General features: G+C 55.1%; 2 protein-coding genes across 2 annotated transcripts in view; both read right to left on the reverse strand.

The window, feature by feature from the left end:
• Positions 1 to 1,932, reverse strand: part of CRYBA2 (crystallin, beta A2) — a 4,217-nt gene extending 2,285 nt beyond the window's left edge. The window contains exons 1-3 of the mRNA XM_008584494.1: positions 1,873 to 1,932; positions 1,543 to 1,707; positions 656 to 797 (exon numbers count right to left, since the gene is read on the reverse strand). Coding sequence (XP_008582716.1) covers positions 656 to 797; positions 1,543 to 1,703 — 303 coding nt within the window. The 5' untranslated portion in view covers positions 1,704 to 1,707; positions 1,873 to 1,932. The remainder of the gene's footprint in view (positions 1 to 655; positions 798 to 1,542; positions 1,708 to 1,872) is intronic.
• Positions 1,933 to 11,990: 10,058 nt separating this feature from the next.
• Positions 11,991 to 25,625, reverse strand: part of CCDC108 (coiled-coil domain containing 108) — a 36,017-nt gene continuing 22,382 nt past the window's right edge. Inside the window, exons 19-33 of the mRNA XM_008584496.1 lie at positions 22,683 to 22,859; positions 22,342 to 22,408; positions 22,053 to 22,163; positions 18,818 to 19,009; positions 18,612 to 18,716; positions 18,432 to 18,485; positions 17,089 to 17,232; positions 16,777 to 16,890; positions 16,510 to 16,617; positions 14,969 to 15,013; positions 14,530 to 14,732; positions 13,933 to 14,064; positions 12,981 to 13,424; positions 12,209 to 12,346; positions 11,991 to 12,096 (exon numbers count right to left, since the gene is read on the reverse strand). Coding sequence (XP_008582718.1) covers positions 11,991 to 12,096; positions 12,209 to 12,346; positions 12,981 to 13,424; positions 13,933 to 14,064; positions 14,530 to 14,732; positions 14,969 to 15,013; positions 16,510 to 16,617; positions 16,777 to 16,890; positions 17,089 to 17,232; positions 18,432 to 18,485; positions 18,612 to 18,716; positions 18,818 to 19,009; positions 22,053 to 22,163; positions 22,342 to 22,408; positions 22,683 to 22,859 — 2,140 coding nt within the window. The remainder of the gene's footprint in view (positions 12,097 to 12,208; positions 12,347 to 12,980; positions 13,425 to 13,932; positions 14,065 to 14,529; positions 14,733 to 14,968; positions 15,014 to 16,509; positions 16,618 to 16,776; positions 16,891 to 17,088; positions 17,233 to 18,431; positions 18,486 to 18,611; positions 18,717 to 18,817; positions 19,010 to 22,052; positions 22,164 to 22,341; positions 22,409 to 22,682; positions 22,860 to 25,625) is intronic.

Consider the following 25,625-nt stretch of genomic DNA (forward strand, 5'->3'; position numbering starts at 1 on the left):
CGTTCCTCAACCTTTTAGGACAGAAAAGCTACGCTAGCCTGGGTCCTCTGCCCTCCACCCCTAGCCCCAGGCCTTGCCAGTACCTAAGTCAGCACAAGTGGAAAGCGAGATCCTTCCCTTCAGTGTATTTAATTCATTACCACCACCAACCCCCCCAAAAAACCACACACACACACACACACACACGCGCGTGCGCACACGTACACACACTGAGACTGACCCTCTTCTCAGCCTTGATCCCTGGATCAAGTTTAGTCTCATCTCTGTGTTAACCCTTGTGACACTGGGCAAGTCACTTTCCCCCTCTGAACTCCATTTCCACACCTGTGTATGGGGCTAACAGCAGCCACCCTGACCTCACAGGGCTGTGTGATGACAGAGTCTCTTGCTCACACGAGTGGACGAATGGATGCGAGGGACCAGTGGGCGCCCAGGGCTGGCAAGGTCTTGGCGCTCTCCGTGGTTCTGATTTCCAGGCGCCTGGCCTACGCCCACAATCCCAACTTTCAACGACCCCTCCGGTTGTGGGAAGTAATGCCACTGTCACTCATCTAGGAGTTTGTTTACACACACCCGTGCAGGGGCGTTTCCGGGGCGCCGTGGTGGGACCAGGGCCTGGGGCTAGGAGGCAGGGGGTGGGGTGGGCTGTGCTCACCGCGCAGAGCACTGGCCGGAAGGACAGCAGCTGATCGCTGTGGTGGCCGCTACTGCCGCTCCAGGCGCTCCAGCGAGGATAGTCCCCTTTCTCCAGAATGAACTGCTGTCCCTGGAAGTCGGGGTACTCAAAGCCCACCCAACTGGAAAAGGAGAAGAAGAGCTAGGGGGCATCTGCCCCAGCCTTCCTCCTTCCTCCTCCTCCCCCTTGCTTGCTGTGATTGAAAAGACTTAGAAACTCCGCTTTTTTTCTCCAACCCCAGGCCCTTCCCCGACATACCCATCGCATGGAGAATCCAGCCCCTCTTGAGGCTGAAGTCCCCAAACTGGCTGCTGCCTGGGGTTTGAGGGGCCCAGGCTTCCTGCTCAGGGTCCCCAGGTTGGAGGGAATTTTCCAAGATCACCTGATCAAGCGCTCCTACCTCGAGGATTTAGGGGCCTGCACAGGGAAGCATCAGACTCCCTCACCCCCCGTCACCTGCTATAGCGACAACGGAGGCCTCAGCTCTCCCGAGGGCCCCAGGCTGGGCTCTAGGAGACCAGGGTGGGGGCAGAGAAAAGGATTTGGCCTCTTTTGTTAAACGAAGCACAGAGTCATCTAACTGCACAGAGAAAAAAACCTGAGAAGGACATAACTACACTGGAAACACCTTCGGGGTTCAGGCCGGTCCCATGAGGCCCCACAGGTGGTGGCTTCTCGCCTTTGTCTCTTTAGTTCGCAGGAGGATACACTTTCCCATGATTTGTCTTGCGACAGTTGAGGAGTTTGGGAGGAAGCCGCGGGGTTTCCCATGTTGGCTGGTCTCTCAGCGTTTCCAGGGCTGGGGGCTGAGGTCCCAGTCTCCGAGACTGGGCGGGGGAAACCCGCAGCGGCCGGTGATCACTCACGTGCCGTTTTCCACCTTGACCGAGCGCACCCTGCGCAGGCCTCCGCGCTCGCCGACGTTGGCGCAGTCGCTCAGCAGCCGGCAGTGACGGCCCTGGAAGTCCTCCTCGTCCCAGAGCTTGAGGCAGGCGGGCGCCGGGCCCGGCGCTGGGGCGCTGCTCATGCCGCTGCGGGCAGAAAGGGCGGGACCACGCGCTCAGCATCTCGAGAGCCCCCTGCCTAGCCAGAGCCTGCCCGAGCCGGGTAGGGGGACAAGGACCCGGAGGCAGGACCCCGGCTGCAAGGGGCTCTCCCTCATCTCTCCCTACCCCGCCCCAGCACCGGGTATTCACCGGGTTGTGAGCGCGGCACGCAAGGAAAATGGAGAGGCTGCGCGCGGGCCGGGCGTGCGGGGCTTTATACCCAGGCCTCGGCCCCGCTGAGGGGGAGGGAGCTGAGTCAGCAGGGAGGCTGCGATCCTCTCTGGTGACCCCCGGGGGAGCCGAGGCTTTCCCCCCGCAGCCGTCGATCTGGCCCCAGCCCGCGCGGATTACAACAGAAAGTGCTGAGGCGCACATCCCGCGCCTGCCGAAGCGCAGGCTGACTCCGCACTTTCTTTCTTTCGGGCCTGAGCCGGGCAGGGTGCACCCGGATTCCGGGCAGAGCGCGCCCTCCCTGGCGCAGACCCTCAGGGATGGAGGTACCAGGTCTCCCTAGGGCCTCCTGCTGAGACGGCGCGCAAGTTCTTCCCAGAGTCTAACCTCACCTCTTCTCCAGCCCTAGGTCGAGGCCTCTCTTTTGGGCGACGCTAGGGCAGAGGTAGAGAAGGCTCTCCTCGCGCTGCTCTCTACGCTTTTCCCTTGGAGGATCAGTCCAGCGCGGCCCGTTTGCTCCCGGGTGTGAGTTCTCCGCTCCAGCGCCCAGGGGCCTAGAGAAGGCGATGACCGGGACTCACCGCCAGGCGGCGCTGAGAGCAGGAAACAAGCACCGCCGGAGGGAGTGCGGGTTTACAAAGCGTTTAGAAATAATAGGAGCCAAGGGAGTGGCTTCACTACGGTAGGTAGGAAGACCGTCACAACCTTAGCTCTTGTCAACCCGCGATGCTGCCGGGTCCCCCCACAGAGCTCCAGGGTCTGGGAGCTCCGGTCCCGACATCTGTCTGAGAGGGAGCAGCTGATTTTTGAGTGCTTAGTTCAGGCCGGGCTCTCTGTTCAGGCTTTCAGTGCGTGATCTCAGCTAATTCTAACATCGACCGGGTGAGGTGGGCGCTGTTATTGTCCTGCACTTTCCAGATGAAGAAGCAGAGCCCCAAAAGGGTTCTGGAACGTGGTCGAGGTGTCACAGCTAAGTGGCCCAGCTGAGATGTGAACCTGTTTGACTGAAGGTCCTAGGCTCTTACTCCCACAATCCCAGTGCCACGTGTGGTGGAGGGAGGGGTGGAGGAGGGGAGGGAGACAAGGAGGGGGGAAAGGCTTGGAATCCCAAGGGGTAGCTGCAGGGAGGAAATTTCCTCACCAGCAGCAGCAGAATTTTCTAACCACTGTGGCTGTCAATGAGACTCAAAGGCTTCTTGCAAAATTGTGAGTTTTCCTTAATGGTGGTGGGAGTAGGTGGGGGTATTCCAGCAGAAGTGTGAACGGTAAGAGAGGAAGGAACTAATATTTCGTTGCTCCCATGAGCCAGGTGCGTCCCTTATAAACTCTCGCAACAGCCCAGTGAGACAGGTTTGCATGCACAGATGTGGAAACTGAGGCTCAAGGAGGTGCAGAGACTTGTCCAAACTCACACAGCTAGCCAGTTGCAGAGCAAGAATAGAACTCAGACCTTTTTAATCCAAAGCCAGTGTCCTGCCACTATCCACCCAAGTTTCTGTGACTGACAGGGCCACATGTGGTGCCCCAGCTTCTGGAAGCCTAGCCGTGGAGGCCTTCCACCCTGTTCATTCCCACCTCACAGCCTTCGCAGTGGCTGTTCCCGTTACCCAGAGTGCCTTAGTCACAAGATCTTGGCAAGGCTGGCTCCTCTGTCACCTCCTTGGTGATGCTGTTCCTGGCACTCTTACTGTCCATCACATCACCCTGTTTTCTGTATAGCATTTACCACTCTGTAAAGTTATCTTTTGCATCTTGTGTTTACGAGTATACGAATGACTAGAGTGTAAGCTCTGTTTCAAGGGGCAGGTGCTGTGTCGGTCTCGTTTTCAGCTGTTATTTTCAAACCTAGCACAGTGCTGGATACACAGTAGGCACTCAATAAAACTTCTTGAACGAGTGAGTGAACTAGGTGATCAGATGTGGGCCAAATGTCCAGGGGGCAGTGGTGTAGAGGAAATTCTCCGGTGGAAGTGGGGACGATGGTTTGCCTCATGCCTCCCACCGCCCGTGGTCTAGTTGCCCAGCACGGGCTCTAGGGGCGGGCAGAGCCTCCCTTTTCACTGGTGGGGAATTGCTGTTGGGCTCACAACGTGCAGGTGTGAAGGTGGGTGCCAAGAACAGGGCCCTAGAACTGGGGATGACGGTAGAGTCCAAGTTAGGAGGATATGGGTCAGAGATGGGAGAGCCACAGCCAGGTTTGCTTGGGGGTGGGATCAGAACCGTGCCTAGTCCCCTGTCTCCCTACCCTAGAGGGGGTTTGGACACACATAAATAGGGTATAATTTCCCCCAAACCTCCATGGGGGAATCTAAACTCCGCGGTGAAGCCAGAGACGGTCCTGGGCCCTTGGCGTCCTGGCCCTTGCCCTCGGCTTCACAGGTCGGAGGGCCACGGCAGGGGCGAGGGGTGAGAAATTAGATCTCCCCCCGCCCTTTCTCCCTCCATCTCCGTCCGCAATTTCGGATTCGGTCACCAGGGGGCGCGGGCAGGCCGCGCTGGCCCGAAAGCTGGCCCTGCGCGGCAGGCTGGCAGGGGGGTTCGGCTGGAAGTTGGGGTCGGCAGCGGCGGCGGCCGCGGGGGGCGAGTGCGCCAGGCTGTGCGTCTGCGCAGTCCGTGACGCGGGAGCCTGGAGTTAGTCGGGAGGATGCGGGGTGTCCGTCAGAGACTGGACGCTATGTTGACGCGGAGCTGGGGCTGGGGTCTGGGCATGCCTCTGAGGACCGGGCTCCACCTGCGAGGACAGTTTCCAGTCCAGGTGTTGGTCAGGTGACAGTGTTCCGCAGGAGAGGGTGTGCGTTTTCAGGGTTCCGGGAGGGGGGCAGAGGGGAGGTCGTGCAGCTGAGATCCGGGTTAGAATTGGTAGTCTGAATGGGATTTGGGGTGAAGACCCTGTGTGTGAAGACCCTGTGTGCCTCTTCCAGGCGAAGTTCTGATCTTGGCACTAGCCAGCCTCTCCCCTTCTCTGTACCTCGGTTTCCTTGTTAGGAAAATCGTATGTAGGTCCCACCGCCCCCACCCATGGCTTTTAGTTCTAGCTGCCTTCGACCAACTCTCTCAGAAATGGGCACCACCCCCTCCACCCCTCGCTATCACCACCGACAGCCACTTGCCCAGAAGACCTCTAGATCTCTCAGGGTCCCCACATCTCCCAGGCCCCTCCTGGCTTTGGGCTTCATGGTCACCAAGGGAGAGAGAAGAAAGAGCCACTGAGGGAAAGCAGCAAGGAAGGGGCTCTCGGGCAGCCTTGCCTGGTGTGCCAGATGGGACTCTAGGATTGCTGTCCCTTTTATGTACTATGGACCCTCTCCCGGTCTCCCTTTCCCCACCAGGCTGGTCCAGCTCTAGTCCCCAGCCTCCCCCTCTGGCCCCCTCCCACCCCCCAGCAGCTGTTCCTGTTTGTTTTCCCTGATCAGTTGTGCTCACAGCTTCCTGAAGGATGGATGCCCAGGTGGCTTTGTTTGCCAGCTCAGCACTGTCACCCCAACCCCCTCCACTTCCACAGATTCAGCCTTCGGGCATGGTTAGGTAGACAAAAAACCAGCATCCCCAGATCTATACTTCAAAGAAACCTCAAGATCTCATAGGGATCTCATCACCCTCAGAGAATCCCACCCAGGACTTCATCTCATACACGGACTAACCCCATCCAGTTCTTCATTTCATATTCACTTTTGAATCTCAGAAAGAAATCCTCAGGACCTCACCCCCCTGCCCCTGCTCCATGATTCTACTAAAACTCCCATCCCATACAGACCCTTATGATCCTACAGAAAAACCCTCAGGCTCAAGCCTGAGTTCCCTCAATGAAGCCCACAGATCCCAACCAGACCCCCATCCCATGTGGGAACATGTAGACCCTGCAAAGAAACCCTCCAACCCAATCCTAAGCTTCCACGTAGGTCTCCTTCCCAGGTAAAGGCCCTGAGAATCCCCAGAGAAGTGACACCTTCCTCGTGGAGAGCCCCATCCCATGAACAGCTCGACTTCTCAGTACTGCTAGGCAGCTTAGAGGTGCTGATGGCCAATGTCCTCTCTTCAAGTCGGCCTGCTCCCACACCTGACCCCTCATTTCACTAGGAAATCATTCAGTGCTTTGGTGACCAAAGATGCAAATTCTTTGAATGGTGCCCTCCCCACTCTGGTCCCATTGCCTGCCCCTCCTTTCCAGCCCAGCTCTTCCAGTCCCCACCCCCACCCCAGGTCTGGAGCGGGGAACAGGCAGATGAGCACCTTCCCTGGGGCTGTGCAGGGCTGGTCTCCAGGGAAACAGAGATAAATGGTGCTTAGACCAGCCCAGCTCAGTCCGCTCAGGAGCCCCACCCACACAGACCCATTGTCCCATCCCACTAGAAACAGAGCCCCTCTTCTCTGCCCTCAGTGGGGCTGGGGAACTGGCCACCCTCCAGAGAGATGGAAGGCAACTTTCATCACCACCCACACACCAGGACACAAAGCCTCAAGGCTCACACAGGGCGGCAGGGACAGGGCATGCACATACGCGCATTTCCAGTTAGAGGGAGACAGCCATCCACACAGTCACAGGCACAAATCCCACTGCCATCTCATGTGCATAGTCTCATTCTAGTATTCAATACACACCTCAGTGTCATATTCATGGGCAGACATTTGTCCATTCACTTATTCCCCAAATATTTAATAAGATGTACTCACACAGTCACAGGCACAAATCCCACTGCCATCTCATGTGCATAGTCTCATTCTAGTATTCAGTACACACCTCAGTGTCATATTCATGGGCAGACATTTGCCCATTCACTTATTCCCCAAATATTTAATAAGATGTACTATGTGCTAGGCACCGTGCTGAATGTGATACCCACAAGAGGACACTCTCATGCACTTCCACCTGCACACATACCTACTCCACGGTCACCCAGAGAGGCATGAGCTCAGCCACCCACCCATGATCATACAGACACCGAAGGGTTAAGAGAGTGGGCTACAGAGTCACACTGCTGCCTGGGTTCACAGCCAAACTCCATTGCTTATGAGTTAAATGAACTTGCACTCCTCAGTTTTTCCCTCTATAAAATGGGAATACGTGTGTGTGTGTGTGTGTGTGTGTGTGTGGCTGGTCAGTGCAGGGATCTGAACCGTTGACCTTGGTGTTATAACACCAAGTGCTCTAACCAGCTGAGCTAACTGGCCAGCCTTGGGAATACTTGTCTTAGACTGTTCTGAAGATTTAAATGCATGTAAAACACAGAACTCGCCTACAGTACGCACCCAATAAACGTTAGCTGTTACTTTGGTTGCAGTTGTGGTTATAACTGGCTCTGTTGCATGGTTCTCTCCACAACCCCTGGAGCTGGCCTGGGCTGGGGGGAGTGGTCCGGACAGCAAGCGTGGCTCTGGGATCCATATCCCCCTTCCTACTCTGGCCCTGTGAAAGCCAGCCTAATACTTAGAATGGCGTACCTTTCTGCCTCACCCCATTTGAACCACTCTGCTTCTGATCTCAGTTTGGGGGGGCAGGGGGGGTATCCCAAATTCCTTTGTTTTTGCTCAAGTTCTGCTCTCCAAGAAAAAAGAAAAAAAAATGCTTGAGAGTGGAGCCCAAGATTTGGCTTCTGGTCCCGGTGCTTTTCCTGGCTCCATATGTAGCCTTTAGCCAGTTACTCCCCTTCTTGGGGCCTCTGTTTTTCACCTGTAAACTAAGCTGGCTGCTGATCCTGGAGGGGCCTCCCAGCCCTGACTGCTGTGATCCTGTGATGGCTCAGAAAGGTTTCCTCCCCTCTCTTCCAGTCTCTGCTCTGCCCCACCCACACACCCACCCACATGGCCTAGCCAGAGTGAGGGGGCGAGTTGCCCTGGTCTCCATGGGGACTAATCTCCAAGAAGGTCAGTGAGGCTCTGGTACTGCCTTGGCCGCATGGGGATTAGCACCTGGGTGTGAGCCTCCCCCCAGTGCCTCCACTCTCAGGTCCCCCCCACTCTCACACAGACCCTGGGCAGCCTCCCAGGCCCGGAGGTTCCAAGGCTGGGCCAGAACCAGCAGGGTGGGTAGAGGCAGGCACCTGCCACAGCTGTTGGCCTGTCCAGCTGTGGCAAGAGGGAAACAGGGAGAGATGGAGTCATTTCTACGCCCCTTGCTGCTCACAGCCCCCAGTGTCTGTCCAGTGCCTGAGTCTTGTCCCTCCTAATCTCTGGCCTTTAATGTCATCTCCCAAGGCAGAGGCATCACCTCCATCCCCCAGCCCTGGCCATCCCCATTTGCAGCCCAGTAGAAGCCACCTCTTTATCCTCTATTGGGGGTAATGTCCCACCCCATGTGGGATGGGACAGGGGCTGTCCTCCTTCTTCCACACACACAGTGCCTTCCACCTGTGGGTACCCTAACCTCTAACCCCAAGTCTTCAAATCCCTAAATCTCTCTGCAGTGTACATTTCTTGTCTCGCACTCTCTCTCTCTGTTCTGCTTCTCTGGTTTCTCTCTGGTTGTCTCTGTCTCTCTGTCTCTTTCTAGGTCCTGCTTTCCCTGTCTTCTGGAGTGTCTGCAGCCTTGCTGGGCCGTGAGGTCTCCCCTGTGGTTCGCACACCACTCTGGGCTGCACCCTCTGTCTGTCCCTCTGTCTTTCTGCCCAAGTTCTCCAATCTCTTTCTCATCTTCTTTCCTCTCCATTTCTCTTCGGGTGTTTCCCAGTCCCACCTCTGCCCTACTCCAACTGCGCGGTTCCTTTTCCACTTCCCCCATACCTGTTCCCTCCCCCACCCAGGGTGCTGACAGGGACGACAGGAAGCAGGCTCTGGTTTTGAGCAGGATGGGGGAGGGGGCCGCCTCGCACACCAGCTGCTGAGTACCCCCCCAACCAGCCCCGCACCTGCAGGCCTGCCTGGCGCCTGGAAACTCCGCCCCCAGCCAGGCATGGGAGGAGGGACCTGCAAGAGAAGCCAGATCCTTGGTAATGGCAAGGAAATGCGGGTCTTGGGGATGGGGGGAGGGTGGAGGTCTAGGAAATTGGGCCCCGGGAGGTGGAGGGGAGGGAGGGCAGTGGCTTTTGGTCACCAGGGCAGACCCTAGCCCACTGAGTTGCATCATTCTTCTTATCGCCCTCCGTCCAAGGACTGCTGCGTGTGTGCATGTGTGTGTTCTGGGGGGATCATTCCAGGAGCAGACCTCTTTGTTGTGCAGCCCCAAGATCTGAAATCCCAGTCAGAGGGGAGCTCAAGCCCCTTGTTATGATAGGGGGAGGGGAGAGGAAGCCCTTCGAATACCCAGGAGAGGCTTGCCAGCACCATGCCAGGCCCCTGACAGGTAAATCATTCAGTGGTAGGCAAGGAGCAGAGGCTGGGTCCAGGACAGAAGCCTGGTCAGATAGGCTGAGATGGAGGCTGCACACACCCCAGCCTGGGGACCCATGGATCCTCCGCCCCCATGACTGACCCGTGAAAAGCCCACCTGAAGTCCACCCTCTCCCCAGACCTGTCTGAGAGTCGTCAGAGCCATCTCATCCCCTACACCCTCTCTCTGTGCCATGTACTCAGCAAATCCTGTGGGGTCTGCGGGTAGTTGGATGCAGGGGGGTAGAGTGGAGGGGACAAGCCAGTGCCTCCAGGAACATCCAGTTTGGATCAACTTCAGACCCCGGTTCCCATCTCCCTGGAGTTGCCTCTGTTTAGGTGTGTGGGGGTGCAGCCCACCGTGATGCTTCCTCACCCTAAGTGGAATCTGGGGCTCCACGTTGCTCTTCAAGGAGCCTTCCTCCACCCCCAACCTATGACTTGCCCTTCTCCCTGGGGCTAGCTCAGCATCACCATGAATTTTTGGGAAAGGGAATAGAGGACACCTGGAATCACAGGACAGAGACTCAGCTGGGGGCTGAGACTGACCCCATGCCCTGTATGAAGCCCTCAGTTTTGGGCTCTCCAAGCAGGAGGCCAGGGGTCTGGGACAATCTCTGTCCCCCTACCCCACGTCAGATCTAAGCACTTCAGGTAACTGGAAAGGCGGATGGTCTGTCCCAGGTTTGGGTTGTAGCTAATGGTGTGTGGACCCTGCCTGAGCTAAGGTAAGGGCTCAGCTGACTGAAACAAGAGGATGTGAGATTATGAAGTTTGGGAAAGGTGGTGAACTGCTGTGCCTGGGGACCCTGTCAGGCAAGGGCTGGGGACCCTGTGTTTGTCCTTTTCAATCAGTCTGACTCTCTCAGACATGGTTAGACTGAGAGACCAGGGGGGTGGCAGTGAGAAAAATTTCAGGATGTCCGTAGCACCAAAAAGATCTGGAGGAGTAGATTTGAGTCCGTATAGTGGCCCTCAGCTTACCCTACCCAGATTTTCTACGCCTCACAGCTTTGGCTCCAACCTCTTGAGGGCTTCCATCCTCCCGGGTCAGGGGGCTCAAAAGTATGGCTAGAAGCCCAGGAACCAGGACATGGAGGCTGGAAAAGCCTCGTCCCTGTGGGAGGCCAGACCAACCCCCTCATTGTACGAATAGGAAAACCGAGAGGCCAGGAAATGACTTGCCCAAGGCCACAGAAGTCGCCAGGACAGAGCCGGACTAGAATCCGGGTTTCCACCTCCAGAAGGCCTTTTGTTCCGGGCCACAGTCACCTCCGCCACCGGTGGAGCCTGCTCAGCCCGTATTACCCGGGCAGCCCAGGAGCTGCGGGCAGGGCCAGGCAGGGCGGGCGGGGCCGGATGGGAGCCGCATCTCCCCGGAGCGGCGCGGCCTCTCCGACCCGTATGTTGGCGACGGTGGCGGCGGCAGGTGTCTGCGTGGCGATCGGGCCGGGCCCCGGGGATGGTGCTGAGAGACCGCCCCTGCCTCACGCGAGCCGAACGAACAAAACGCTCAGGTCCGGTTTGTGCGAGGGGCTCGTCGCGGGGCGGGAGCGGAGGGCCCGGGGCCTGGCGGTGGCCCTCGGTGATCTCCTCCTGGTCCTGGTCTTCCGCGAGCGCAGCACCGCACAGCGCTCCGCTAGCCGCCGCCCTCACCTGCGCGCATCTGCGGTGACACGTCGGCGGCCCCGGCGGCCACCACAGGTGCGCACTTGGCCCGCCCCTCCCTTCCCGGCCACCCTCCACCCGCCTTTCCTGGTCCCCCCGTCCTGCCCAGCCCTTGCTTGGCTTCGTCCCCAGCCCACGCCCCAGAGCTTCTTGTGCCGGAGCCCGGGCTCAGCGCGCTCTTATACCGCCTGTTCAGTTCCCGCCCCTAGACGCGCGCGCGCGCACACACACACTCACACACACTCACACTCACACCTGTCCGGGCGCCGGTTTGCTCGGGGCAAATATTGACTCATAGAGGCGGAGCGCCCCCTGCCCTCCCCCGCCCGGGCTCTCAGACTGGAGCTCCTCTGAGGCCTTGGCGGCGGGGGTGGAGGGGAGGGCACCGGGGACCTGGGCGCCTCTGGAACAACACCAGATGTCACTTTTCCACCCACCTCCTGGGGGGAGGGGGGTACGGAGGGAGGAGCAGAGGAGCAGAGGACAGAGGCTGCCGGACAGGGGTTAGGGAGAACAGAGAGGGGGTATCTAAGGGAAGGTGGGACATCCCCTGGTCTGGGGATTGATTCACAGTGGGACTCGCTTAATAGGTCTGTGGCCCGCTGTCTAGCGGTCACCTCGATCGCGCCCCAGCGTCTGGTTCCTGGCCATCCGCTGCGTGCCTCAGTTCCCCTTCCTTCCCAACCTCTTAGCAGAATGCCAGGAGTCGGGCAAATGCTAAAAGGCTGGGGGTGCCGTGCCTTGGAACAGAGGCGTTGGGGAAGGGGAAGGGGTGGCCGCCCCGCTCCGTGGCCACCTGCTTCTCTGACCAGGCCTGGCACTCAGTTCCTGTACACCAGACTACACTGGGGCAAAGGAAGCCAGGCCCCGCCCGGAGCTCCCTCCACTGGCCAGACCGGGTCCAGCGCCCGCAGCAAGTGGTGAGAACTCCCACCGAGCTGCGCGGCGGCGCATCCTCCCAGCCCCTAAATGCCCGCCGGGTCGCTGCGGTCCACCCCGGTCGCACGCACCATCCGTCCCTCCCAGAGCGCGCGTTACCCCGCGTAGGGGAAATAAAGTCAAAGTAGATAAAGAAAAAACGCTAGATGCTTTACTGGCGGGGCGATGGAAAGGGGGCCGGGCGGAACCTAGGTCGGCATGTTGGAGGGGCTGGGCATCTGCAAAGAGTCGGCAGGAAGTGGCGCCACCGGGCGGGGTACCTCTGTCGGCAGCACCTGGTCCGGGGTCAGAATCCTGAAAGATAGAAAGCATAGATAGGAATGGGGGAGAGCCTTTGGGCCGAACCTGCCCGCCCCCCGCGCCCCGCCCGCGCAGTCCGCGTGGCCGCTGGCGCCGGCGCCCCCACCTGGGTATGCTGAGCGATGGCAGGGCGATGACGCGCGGCCGCGAGGTGAGCACCACCTCCCCGCGGCTCGCCTCCACCAGGATGTTCTGGATCATGTTCTCCAGCAGCGCCTCCTGCAGGTTGGCGAAGGCCGGGAGCCTGCAAGGGAGGCGGGGGAGCTCACGGGAGCGCAGCCACAGCCCGCGCGCACGTTCTCCTCGCACCTCCTCTGTACCCAAAGTGGTGCCACATGCTCGATGTAGATTCTCATGTAACTCTCCCCCTCCCCAATACTATGTGGCATCCTTGTTCCAATTTTACAGACGCTTACAGTGTGGCTAAAAGAGACCGAGTTGCCAAGCGTCGTGCTGGTGATAGAAGTGGTGGGATTCAAACCCTGGCAACATAGTCCGCATCTCAGGGCCAGGTTTGGAGAGAGGCAGCGGGTGACGAGAGGGTGCAGAAGGTATTGGGTGGGGCCGAGGGAATCCCAGCAAGGGCAGAAGGCATGCACAGGATGGCCTCGTGGAAGGCGGTACCAGAAGAGAAGATACTTCTTTTCTGGCTCTAGAAACCCATTTAAGAGACTCAAGACCATAACCACCCTCTTGGTAGTGGTGTGCTGACAAATGTTAACAACTGGCTCTGAGAGAAAAAAAAAAAAAAAAAGCTCAGTTGTGCTGTTCTGCAAATACTCCCACCGAGGCCACACAGGCGGGCGCCAGACTCAGTACTGCCTCCCAGAAACCTGCACTCAGCCCCTCCGCACCCTCACCTGGGCCTCCCTGCTCACCTTCCCATGGCCGCCTTCTCATCCAGTTCTTGCTCCTCCTTCACCATGACTTTCAGCTGCTGCTGCCACTGCTGTTGCAGGGACTGCTGGGAATCGGGCTGCATCGTGGCCTCAATCCCCATCCAGCTCAACTTCTTCTTCTCCATCTCCTCCTCCTCCTCCTCCTCTTCTGTCTCCTCTTCTTCCTCCTCTTCCTCTTCGCCCTTCTCCTCCTCTTCCCCCACTTCCTTCTTCCCCAAACTAGGTTTGTCCTCCTCCTGCTCCTTGCCCTTTCCATCCTCCCAGCTGCTGGAGGACGGAGACATGATTGGCATTAAAAACAGGCTGCTCTGCTGGGCCATGGACCTGGCCGACTGCTCATTCCAGAACTGGCAGAAATATGGCACCTGCTCCACCAGGCTTTGGTTCACAGCCTCATGGAAGTTCTTGTCTTCCAGCAGGCCCCTGGGTGGCAGGGAAGAGAAGGCCTTACAGCCCCCTGGAGAGCCCTGGCTGTGGGGCTCCCTAAGGGGCGGCTCTTGCCTACTGTTTTCACAAGCTGGTGCCAGGTGGGGGAGGGGAGCCCTTGGTCAGCTACCCCTCCCATCCCTCTTTTGAAGAAGGCATCTTTGGGCCCCATGGATTCTTAGAGGTGAATGTGATATGGCAGAGACAGAGCCAGCAGGTCAGCATTGCACAGATGAGGGGCAGAAGCCCTGGGGAGACAGTGAACTGGCTGCAGACCTCATCTACCAGCCACAGAACAGGGTAGAACTCAGGACTCAGCCTGAGGACCCCTCTGGCCAGCTCCGTTAGAGCTGTACTGTCCTGGGGGGTCTGGGGCCACCCATGGAGGGATCTTGCAAGGAAGTTCTATCTCTCAAGAACAGAAGGGCTGGAACTTAAGGGGCTTTGGTTGAATGAACTGGAAAGATGGGAGGGTGGGGGTGAGGGCCCAGGGAGTGGCCGTTACCTGATGATGGTGGTGAGACAGTCAACCAGGAGCTGCTTCTCCTGCTTGGAGACAGGGGCCCACTTGTTTTTACATGATTCTTCCTCAGAAGTCTCCGACTCTTCCCTGGTGGGCTTTTTCTTTGGCAGCTCCCTGGGGCAGGCAATGACATTCTGAGTGGCCTGGGCAAGCCACCATGCTGGGGTTGGGGACGTAAGCAATAGCAGTAGCTGCCCAGTCATGAGAACACAGGTGAGTTTGAGGCACCCCCAGCCCTAACCCAAATGTAGTGCTACTGCATCCAGGGAACCAAGTGCAACCCGCAGAGTCTACAGGACCTAGGGAGGCTCCAAGTTGGAAAAGGAAGGAACAAGGAAGAGGCAGGAAGACCCAGGTGGGTTTCCCAGGGGGTTCTGGTTGCTTTGTCCCCCTCACCATAATGGCCTAAGCAGTAGTGGGGGCCCCCTAGACCCAGTGGTGTCCAATTAGTCCCACTGCCACTGCCCTTGCTCCAACCCCTCATTGAGGGCTGGGTCTGGGCAGCACCTGCCCTGGAGTGGGAGAGGGGACAGAGAGTAGAGGAAAAGGGAGGAGACCCCTGCCTCCCTGAGAGTTCACCGGTGCAAGAAGTGGCAGGGAAACTCTGAGAAGAAGTTGGCAAGGAAGTAGTCGGTGGCATGGGCTCGGGCAGTGAGGCTCAAGCAGAGCATGTCTGGCGTTGGCGGCTGGGGACATGGCCAGGATGTCTCCTCCTTTGGGATATGCAGTTTCCAGCTGGCAGGCCGGTTGAGAGACTGCTGGTTCTTGATGGGGGGCAGCGTCTTGGGAAGGGGGAGGCATGGGTGACAAGGGTTTGGGGACCACATTCTCATCACTGATGGGTCCCTTGACCTAGTCCCCCCCCAGCCTTTTGGGCCACATTGGAGTGTGGCCCCACCCATTGGCACTTTCATCCCTCCCCTCTGGGAGCTGCACCAGGGTTTGGAGATGTATCTGGGATTGGGCAAGGACCCTCCCAAGTTATCCCAAGAAGACAGGTCTGGGGCTGTGGCCTCACCTTGTACTTTCTCACAGGCTCACAGGCTGTACAATATGCCCTTCTCTGTGAAGCAGAAAGACCCTCACTGAGGATTCAAGAAGCCTAGAGGGGTCTTCCTTTCTAACCGCTCCTCTGACCCATGGAGGACCTGAAACCAATGCCAGGCCCTGCTGCCCTCTTAGTCCTGCCCAACTCCCAGTCACACCCTCTTCCAAAACCTTCCATAGGGAAATGCTTCCTGCAGACAAGAAAAATCTGGTTACCCAGTGAAGGAAAGCGAAGAAAACGCCACCAACATAGGCAGGCTGCCCCAAGGGTGTTTGTCCTTACGCCCTGGAGTTTTATGGTTCAGTGAGACCAGCAAACAGCCTCCTTTATTAAGATTTCATTTAGAAACCCCTTCTCCATGCCCCCCAAAGTCTCCATGCCCCCCAAAACCACCAACATAGGCAGGCTGCCCCAAGGGTGTTTGTCCTTACGCCCTGGAGTTTTATGGTTCAGTGAGACCAGCAAACAGCCTCCCTTATTAAGATTTCATTTAGAAACCCCTTCTCCATGCCCCCCAAAGTCTCCATGCCCCCCAAAGGCCAGAGCTTCGGAGCAGAGCAGGGCCTCCCTGGGGGTCCAGTGTGGTGGACACAGGTGACTGACGAGCGAGAATGCCCAGGCCAGAGCTTCAGAGCAGAGCAGGGCCTCCCTGGGGGTCCAGTGTGGTGGACACAGGTGACTGACGAGCGAGAATGCCCGTGGGGGGAGGCTGTGAAATTGGGGAAGGAACCACGATGGAAGTTTTGTCTCGTGTTTTTTATTGGTCTCCCCCAGCAAATACTAATAGCCCATGTTTATTGACCACTTACTGGGTGACAGGCACTGTTCTGGGCACTTCACGCATATTAACTCATTTAATCCTCACAATGCTACAAAGCAGATATTTTACTCGCATTAAAATTTTTTATCTTTTATTTTTAATCATTTTAATATGGAAGATTCCAAACATGTACAAAAGGGGGGAGACAGCTACAAAGAGTCTTCCCCTCCCTGCCCCCCAGCTTCAGCAATTAGCAACTCACGGCCAGTCTTGTCTCATCTACACCCTTCCTCTGGATCACCAGGACGCAAACCCCAGAGGTCACATTTCCCCCATTTTACAGTCGAGGGAACTGAGATGTTAAGTGACTTGACCAAGATCACAGAGCCAGAAATTGCCAAAGCCAGGAACCAAACCCGGGCTATCTGTTTCCAAAGCCTTCACTCACTGTGTGTCTTCCATCAGAAGGTGAGCTCTGTCTTGTTTCCCCTGTGTCCCCAGTGCCCAGCACATAGTCGGCACTCATTAAATACTGGCACATGAGCCAGGAATGGTCAGCCAGCCTTCCCTACCCAGAGTCTCTACGGATAGCTGTGGAGATGCTACTCTGGGACCAATGAGTGGAATCTAATCTCTTAGGGCAGGCTGGCCAGTTTTGCGTGGAGGGCCACCTTGGCCCACCACCTCTGTCCCCTCTGGTAAGGCCAGTCAGAAGGATCTGGGTGTTTGAGGCCCCCGCATCACTCCTCACCTCCACTTTCCTGTCTGTGATGGTGAACTCCACTTCCTGCCGCGTCTTCTCATTCTCCCACTCCTGCATCTCCTCACGGTACTGCTTCATGAGTTCCTGTGGATACACCTATGGCCCAGGGCAGGGAGAGTGGGCCTGTGCTGTGGATCCTCTGCCTTTCCAAGGGCTGGCTCCTGCCTCTCTTTGAGGATCTGGGGATCTCAGAGCCCACCCCATCTCCCAGGACTGGGAGCTCCATCCCACCTCATCTCTGGGGCTGGTCCCTACCTTGCATATCAGGTCCACACTGTAGAAGCTGGCATGCACTGAAGCCTTCAGGGTCACCACAAATGGGACTGTCTCTTCAGGAGCCACCTCCCCTATCATGGGACTTACAGACACCTGTTGATTTGGGGAAGGAGTCCCCAGAGTTTCACAGGAATGGAATTGGATGGGATGGCATGGGGTAGGATGGGATGAGATGGGAGAGGCTGGGACAAGATGGGATGGGATGGGATGACAGGGATTGGGTGGGGTGGGATGGCAAGAGTCTGCAGCCCTGCTGGAGGTTCTGATTCTGTGGGCACAGGGGACTCTCACCTCCCCAAAGTCTAAAGGCCTCAGCTGCCAGGCAAAGACGACTGTCTCGTTCTTGGAGATGTTGTTGAGGAAGAGCAGGCGGCTGCACTTGCTCTGCACAGGGATGTTTCCCAGGCAGATATGAGACTGGGACAAGAAGACATTCTGTTGGTAGAGACAACATAACAGCAGCTTTGGGAGGTGAAGAAACAATAACCATACAACTTCTACCAGTTCCTGAGAGCTTCCAACAGACCAGCCCTGGGCTAGGTGTTCCATATGCATCTGATCCTCACGTTGCCATATGATACAGGTGCTACTATTGACAGATGTGCTGCTAAGGTTCAGAGAGTATAAACAGTTTTTCCAAAGGTCTCTCACATGCAGAGCTCCAATAAACCCACATGGTCTCACTCTAAAGCCTATGATTTCAACAATTAAAATAGGCTTGGAAGGGCTGAATCAGAATTCACTTAGAGAAGACAGAACTATTGCCAATATAATTTGAGTCTCTGATGAATAGTTGTAAATGAATGCATGTCCAGGTGTTGGCATCTTCACTGGGCACAGAATAGGAGCTGTGTTGTAGGGATGTTTGGAAAGCCCGAGAAAGGCATTTTCTCTTTGTCCAGACCCTGAGTGCTTCCAGGGCAGGGACTTTGGCTCTTTCTTGTGTCTCCAGGGCCTCCATAGTGCTCATCATGGAGTAGAAGTCCAATGGGGGTCTGAGTGGAAGGGTGGGCAGGTGGATATAAGTGTCGATAGTGATTGGGCGGATGGGTACACAGATGAATGGATGGAGAAGTAGGTGGGTGGATGGATAGATGGATGCATGGATGGATACATAAATGAGTAAATGGGTATGTGGGTCAATGGGTAGATGGATGAATGTGTGCATGGGTAGGTGGATGGATGAATGAGCCAGACCTCCTAACATGGAGGAGTGTAGGAACTGAATGCAGTGTTACTGACCCTAGATACCTTTCCTAGCAAAATCCATCTAGGTTTAGGAGAGGGATTTTTCTTTATAAAGATAATACCTAGAAAGGGAGGGCTTCTTTCTACACCTTCAAACACCCCCATCTCTATGCCCAGAGAAGAGGGTGGGATGGAGGGCCCTGCAGCAGGTGGAATGATCTGAGCAGAAACACCTGTGGGCACTAGGTGGCAGGGTAAGCCTCTCGTGGAGCTGCTGCCACTTCCTAAATCTGGAGCAGGGCTGGTTGCAGGCCTCACCTCCACATCCTTCCCTCCTCAGCTCCATCTCATTTCCTTCCCAGCCTCCTCATCCCTCTGTACTGGCCACCATAGCTCTAAGGCTCACCTCCAAGACCTCAGGCCTTCCCAGCTCCCATTCCACACACCTGTCCAGGAACTATCGGCCCAGAGTGTATGGAGCTGTTGTCCCACGAGGAGATGTTATGGAATGGGGCTGTCTCTCCCATGACATGGGGGTCATAACCCACTCCCTGGAAGTTGATGAGGGCTGAGTTCCATCCCAGCATCGGCCCAGAGTGTATGGAGCTGTTGTCCCACGAGGAGATGTTATGGAATGGGGCTGTCTCCCCCATGACATGGGGGTCATAACCCACTCCCTGGAAGTTGATGAGGGCTGAGTTCCATCCCAGGATGTGTATGGGCACATCCACCTGGCAAGTTAAGAGGGTGGGGGTAGGGACTTGTCAGAGCAAGGCCTGCTGGGTGAGCCAGCTCCAACCCCCACCCTATGTTATTTTGGGCTGCTGCTCACTGTGTAGGTCTTGGCCTCGATGGGTGAGAATATCCATAAGATCTGAGCAGTGGTGCCTGGTTGGATCTCCCCTTTGGGGTTGAGACAGCAGAAGATGGGGTGATCAAAATTTTTCTCCTGAACCCATGACAGGATGTTGGTCTGGATCTCATATGTCACTGGGACTGAACCACCATTATACAGCTCATAAATCTGCAGAGGGCAGGAATAGGGAAAGCTCCACACCAGCTCAGGACTGCAAACTGGACAGCCTGGGACTCTGTGTCCATGGTGGGAGGGCTGGCTGATCTCCATGGTGTCACTCTTAGAGTCCCAGAGCTCCCTAAATAGCTCTGATTTCCCATATGGCTTGATCACCCAAGATGTAACTGTATTTTCTGCCTGTGACATTTTAGGGTAATCTGTAATCCTATTTGTAAAGGTCAGCTTATTTTATATGCCCTTAATTTAACTTTGTCAAATTATAAGTGGACCCTAGTGTTGGGATTGAGGGAAATGCTCATGTACACACCACCCAGATCCTTCATCATTTTATAAGATCGCATTCTGATCCCCTGTGAGGCTACTACTTTCCACATCTGCCATTAGAGGCAGTCCTGCTTAAAGGTAGGTGAGGCGAGCAGAAGGAAGGTCTGAGGTACTCAAGACAAACTCCAAAGGTTGGGAATCACAGAATGCCCTGGAAGAAACCAGAGATCTTCTGGTCCAATCCGTCCTTTTAGAGCTGAGAAAACTGGAGCCAGAGAGAATAAAGAGTCCACTGGGATCTACACCTGGACCCTTCTTCTCTTAGCGCTCACTCTTGAGTAAGCTTAATTTCATTTTTTGATTTTAACTCTTGATTTTATTTCTCTAGCCTGGACCACCCCTTTGAGCCACTCGTCTGGTGCTATGGGCTGAACGCTTGTTTCTCCCCAAAATTCATATATTGCAACCTAATCCTCAATGCAATAGTATTAAGAGGTGGGGCCTTTAGGAGATGATTAGGTCATGAGGGTGGAGCCCTGATAAGTGAGATTAGTGCTCTTATAAAAGGGGCCTGGGCCAGCCCGGTGGCGCACTGCTATAGTGCGCCGCTTGGGAAGCGCGGCGGCGCTCCCGCCGAGGGTTCGGATCCCACATACAGACCGGTTCCTGCTCACTGGCTGAGCGAGGCGCGGGAGCAGCACCGAGAGTTGCGATCCCGTTGCCGGTCCCGGTCCGGTACGGGGGCGACACTGAGGGTTGCGATCCGTTGCCGGACACGGAAAAAGACAAAAAATAAAAATAAAAATAAAAAAAATAAATAAATAAAAGGGGCCTGAGGGAGCTTGTTTGTGTCTTCCACCATGTGAGGACAGAGCAAGAAAGTGCCATCTATGAACCAGGAGAGTGAGCCCTTACCAGATGCTGAATCCGCCCATGCCTTGATCTTGGCCTTCCCAGCCTTTAGAACCATAAGAAATAAATTTCTGTTCTATAAGCCACCCAGTCTATGGTAACCTGTTACAGCAGCCGGGATGGACTGAGACATCTGGTATCCAGCTTCTACCAGACAACCCCTCTTGGTTGTCTCAGAGGTACTTCAAACTTGGCCAAAACCCAACTCTTCACTCTAAAACCATGTCTTCCCCCAGTTTATCTCCTTTCAGCAAATGGCACTACATATCTCCAGTAGCTGAAACCAACTTCACTGTCACAGGTCCCAGTGTGGCTGCTGGGAAGCTGGAGGGGTAGAGGGTGGTATGGGGAAGCAAACGGAGCTCGGGTAGGCTAGGGGACTCCGTCTCAGGTCTAGAAAGCCCATTCCTCAGCCTCCAGGCTGAACAGCTGGAGACCCCTGCCCAGGGATACAATGGCTTCTAAATGGATAGAAATTTCACAGCTGTGAAACGTGTGGGAAAATATCATGTTCCCCTCTTGGAGGTTTCCAATGTACATTTTCAGATCAAAGGAACCAGATTCCCTCCAATCAATAAAGTAATAAAAGTCTACAGCTTCCTCGGGCTGGCCCGGTGGCGCACTGGATAGTGCGCCACTTGGGAAGCGCGGCGGCGCTCCCGCCCGAGGGTTCGGATCCCACATACAGACCGGTTCCTGCTCACTGGCTGAGCGAGGCGCAGGAGCAACACCGAGGGTTGCAATCCCGTTGCCGGTCCCCGGTCTGGTACGGGGGCAACACTGAGGGTTGCGATCCGTTGCCGGACACGGAAAAAGACAAAAAAAAAAAAAAAAAAGTCTACAGCTTCCTCGGGCTGGCCCGGTGGCGCACTGGATAGTGCGCCACTTGGGAAGCGCGGCGGCGCTCCCGCCCGAGGGTTCGGATCCCACATACAGACCGGTTCCTGCTCACTGGCTGAGCGAGGCGCAGGAGCAACACCGAGGGTTGCAATCCCGTTGCCGGTCCCCGGTCTGGTACGGGGGCAACACTGAGGGTTGCGATCCGTTGCCGGACACGGAAAAAGACAAAAAAAAAAAAAAAAAAAGTCTACAGCTTCCTGAGGATTCACAGTTCAGTTCTTCACACTCTAGAAAGATGTTTTTCTTGGATCAGTGATTTTTTTCAAACAGTGGCTGAGACCTATTAGTGAGCAGATGTAAATCATTTAAAAATGTCCAGCATTAAAAAAAAATGGAACATAATTAAAAAAAAAAAAAAGAAAGTATCAGCATACTTTGTATGTAGCAGCATAAGTGTAGGTTGACAGTGGCTGAGACCTATTAGTGAGCAGATGTAAATCATTTAAAAATGTCCAGCATTAAAAAAAAATGGAACAGAATTAAAAAAAAAAAAAAGAAAGTATCAGCATACTTTGTATGTAGCAGCATAAGTGTAGGTTTGTTTAGGTTGTATGTTTATGCATATACTGGGGAATAAGCGTATATGAGGGTACTTCAAAAAGTTCATGGAAGGATTTGTATTATCTTTTAACTCCATTTCTCCATGAACTTTTTGAAGTACTCTTCTATAATATTAAACATATTAGTGTGACTCATGGGCAAAGAATTTTGAAGAACCTTGTGCTAGAGGAAAAAATTTTCCACTTTTGCATGGGAACTGGGCCTGGTACGAGGAAACTGAAGGCTCTTGCCTTGGGTCTCTCCTAGTTGCCCAATCTGGAGGTTCAACTTGCTGGCCCCACCTCTTAGGTGCTTCTGGAGGGCAGTGTCTTTGTCACCCTGTCAACGGCTAACACAGATACAAAGAGATCAATGCTTATGCTTCTTGATCACCAGGTTAATGTAGACCACTGACCTGCCGTGGGGGCAGCGTTTCACCGATGGGGACAGGGATGAACTGGTGGCTGGTGGAGGTAAAGTGCACATACTTCTGCCCCAGCTTTACTGTCACGCCTATGAAATTTAGCTGGAAATAAAAAGCTCATGGGTAATGTCCTTCCCTGGGAGAAACTGACACACCCAGTGGAGACATCTGAACCCCATCTTCCCTGGGTGGCACATTTCCCTTCTTCTCTCTTGATTGTCCAGTGATCCCCTTCCTCCAGCCTGACACCCAGGACAGGACCAGGGTGCTGGGACCTCACCAGGATCTCCCGGCCATGGGACACCTTGAAGAGCACAGGGAGGCGATCAGTGCCAATGAACAGGTGGCTGGAAGAGAGACAAGTCCAGAATGAGTTCTTGAGCCCTGTTTCAAGTGGGAGAATAAATGGACATGCACACCTGCAGCTATGAGCCAGCTAGCCCCTGGGAGCAACTCACCCCTGAGCTGGGATGGGGCAAGCAGGAAATTAGACCTCCCCTGCAGGTGGGAAGGTGGCTCTTCCAGGGAGATGGCCATTCAGGGTGCCCTGGAGTCACACAGTGAAAGGCCAGGGGAGGGGATCTCCAGGACCAGAAGTGCAGGGCAGGGGTGGAGGAGAACCTGTATTTGAGTTCCACCATCTGCTCCTGCCCGGGACTCAGGCTCCCGGCCTTGGGGCTGATGGAGAAGATGCAGTTGTCTTGCACACGCATCTGGTGGAGCTCAGTGCAGTCAAACTCTGCTTGCTCTGCCCACAGCTCCAGGTCAATCTGCTGGTCACTTGGGAAGAGGAAGGCCCTGGGGAGGGTGTGAAGCAAGTGGAGTGAAGCCATGCAAAGGATGGTCGGTGAGAACAGAGAGGTGGGCACTCTGATCCCCCAAGGGACAGATGAGGCCTCCCATGCCCCCTGCATATCCTCCCCCCATTTGGCAAGCTGTGGATCCTCATTTTATAATGGCCCCCCAAGCCCAGGAATAGAAGCAGGGCCACAGTGACTAAATGAGAAGTGAAGGGTGGGGTTCCCGTGTGGGTACAGGGTGGAGGGGGTCACTAGCTGACCCCTAGCTCTTAGTGACAAAGCCCCTAGGAAAGGGCCATGTGAGGCTTCTAAGAATGCTGGCAGCACCAACCAGGGGCCCCTGAGAGAGAGGGTGTCTGGGCTAGCTTGGGCACAGGGTGGAGAACAGCTGCCCCAGCAGGGCAGGCACTTTTGAAATGGTAGCAAGGCAGCACATAGAGTTAATGCCCCGGAAATGCCTTCCACTGTAGTAAAGTCATTACTGCATTCTAAACAGCTGACAAAAGTACTGACAACAGGGTCCCGAGGTCACAGACTGAAACGAGAACCCCTTTACTCTCAGAGAGATGGCAAAGCATTGGCCCCAGCAGCAAACTGGGCAGAGGATATGAACAGGAAGCATCTAGAAAAGGGAAAGAAAACAGCCAACGCACATCCGAAAAGCCTGATTGTGAGTCAGGAAAATGCAAACTAAAACTCTCAAGAGGAACTAGTCTGAAACATGAAAAACAGTTATATCCAATGCTGGTACGTTTAGAAAGAACAGACACCCTTAAGCATAGGTAGGAGAGAGGGAACTTCTGTGACCCTTTGGAAGCAATTTTGATAGCATCTATTGGAATAAAAAATGCATATGCCCTTTGACTGAGAAATCCCATTTTGGGGAAGTAACCTGCAGGGTTAAAAGCGCGCGCGCACACACACACACAGATGTTTATTACAACTTTCTTTGTAGTGGCAAAAAAGAAAAAACACCTGAGAACAGTTAAAGTCTTCCAATAAAGGGGTGGTTTAACAACTTCATATCCAACTATATGATAGAATACTAGGCAGCTATTAAAAAGAATGAGTTAGATCTATAGGTATTGATCTGTACTGATCTGAAGGGAATGTTATTGATATAATGCTGAGTGAAAATATTTTCCAGAAAGTAAGGTGTATAGTATTGTGCCATTATTGTAAAAAAAAAAAAAAATGAAAGGGGAAAAAGAATCGCTCTGTAAATGTGCAAATGCATCTGGAGGTTGTGCAGATGCTGGGACCAGAAAACACACTCTGAATGCTCGTCACCCCAGCAGAGGGGACGTGGAGAGGGAGCTGGGCAGCGTCTTGCTTTTCTTCCATCTCCCCTGCATCGTTTGCCTTGTTACAAGTGAGTAAACTGCTTTTGTCATTTTGTGGGGATACCGATCAGCGGCAAAATTGGAGATCTTGCTATTTTGGAATTCTCCAGATAGTTTCAGCATCTCTTTTGCCCTCACTGTCCTCATCCAGTCTCCCTCCTAAATAATTCCAACCCCTTCTCCTCTGCTGGTCCTCTAGTGTGGTCTCCCACCTCCCCACCCTCAACCCTTCCACCCTCCACCCTCTACCCACCACCCCTGTCTGGAGGACTGTGGCAGCCTCCCACCATCCCCTTCCCTCCAACTGCTAACCCATTCTCCCTCCCAACCCCCAAGACCAGAGTGACAGGTCTTGAAACCTGATCATGTCTTTGCCCCCAAACCCCAGCTTACACCCCATCGATACCCTCAGGAAGAAGTACAAATCCCCCAAAGGAGGATTACAGATCCCTGCGTGTCCTCCCTCTCGCCGCTCCAGCCACACCTGAGTACATGCCAGGCCCTCTGTCTGGAAGGCTCTTTGCAGCCTCTGCCTCTTCCCCCCAGGATGTCAGTCTAGCTTAGTCGTAGCTTTCTCCGGGCAGCCTCTAGGATGCCCTCTGAGTGCTGCATGTGCCTCCTTCACAGCACAAGTTACCCTGCACCAGGAGGCCAGGCTGCCCAAGGCCCCTGCAGCACTGGGGATGGGGGACAGGGATTGGGCTCATCCTCATCTGTATGGTGAGGACCAGCCTGGAGCCTACACCTAGGAAGTACCCAGTAAAGCTTTAGCCAATGAATCAAAGAGTGGATGAGTGAACAAATAGCTTCAACCAGCATATCTGACATCTGTAAGGCATCTTCCCTTAAATGCATGACTCTTCAAATCCCCAGGCCTAGCAGAGCAGAGTCGTCAGGAGGAGGAGGCTTGCAGGGAAGGGGGGCAGCTGTGCCTTCCCGGGAGCTTCCCTCCCACTTGAGGTTCTCACTCTGTCCTGTCTGCTGCCACCTCCAGGCCAAGTCCACACTCCCCCTTTCTGACTGGTCTTGGCAGGAATAAAACCCTCCGTCTGTTCTTTATGAGTTCAGCAGAGACTGGCTAGAATCTTCAAAAATAGCCTTCTAAGAAATTGAAAGGAAACACAACACAAAAAACATAGGAGAGTCAAGCTGCTTAGAATCCTGGAAGCACGGACTGCCTTCCTGTACCTCAAATAATCTCCTGATGGATGGGCCCCGCTCAGCGGGCACTCTGCCTGGGTTTCCTCCCGCCCCAGTTTCCAGCAGCCTGGACCCTGTCCACAGAGAGTGTGAGCTGGGTTGCTCCTACACAAACATGCGCGGTCCACCAAAATACCTTGCTCGGCTCCAGGACACAGGCCAACGCCGTTCTTTCTGCCCCCAGCCTCCAAGCCTTGTAGGACTGGCTCCTGGCCCACTCT

This window comes from Galeopterus variegatus, unplaced genomic scaffold (genome assembly GCF_000696425.1).
Source record: "Galeopterus variegatus unplaced genomic scaffold, G_variegatus-3.0.2 Scaffold3274, whole genome shotgun sequence".
Classification (NCBI taxonomy): domain Eukaryota; kingdom Metazoa; phylum Chordata; class Mammalia; order Dermoptera; family Cynocephalidae; genus Galeopterus; species Galeopterus variegatus.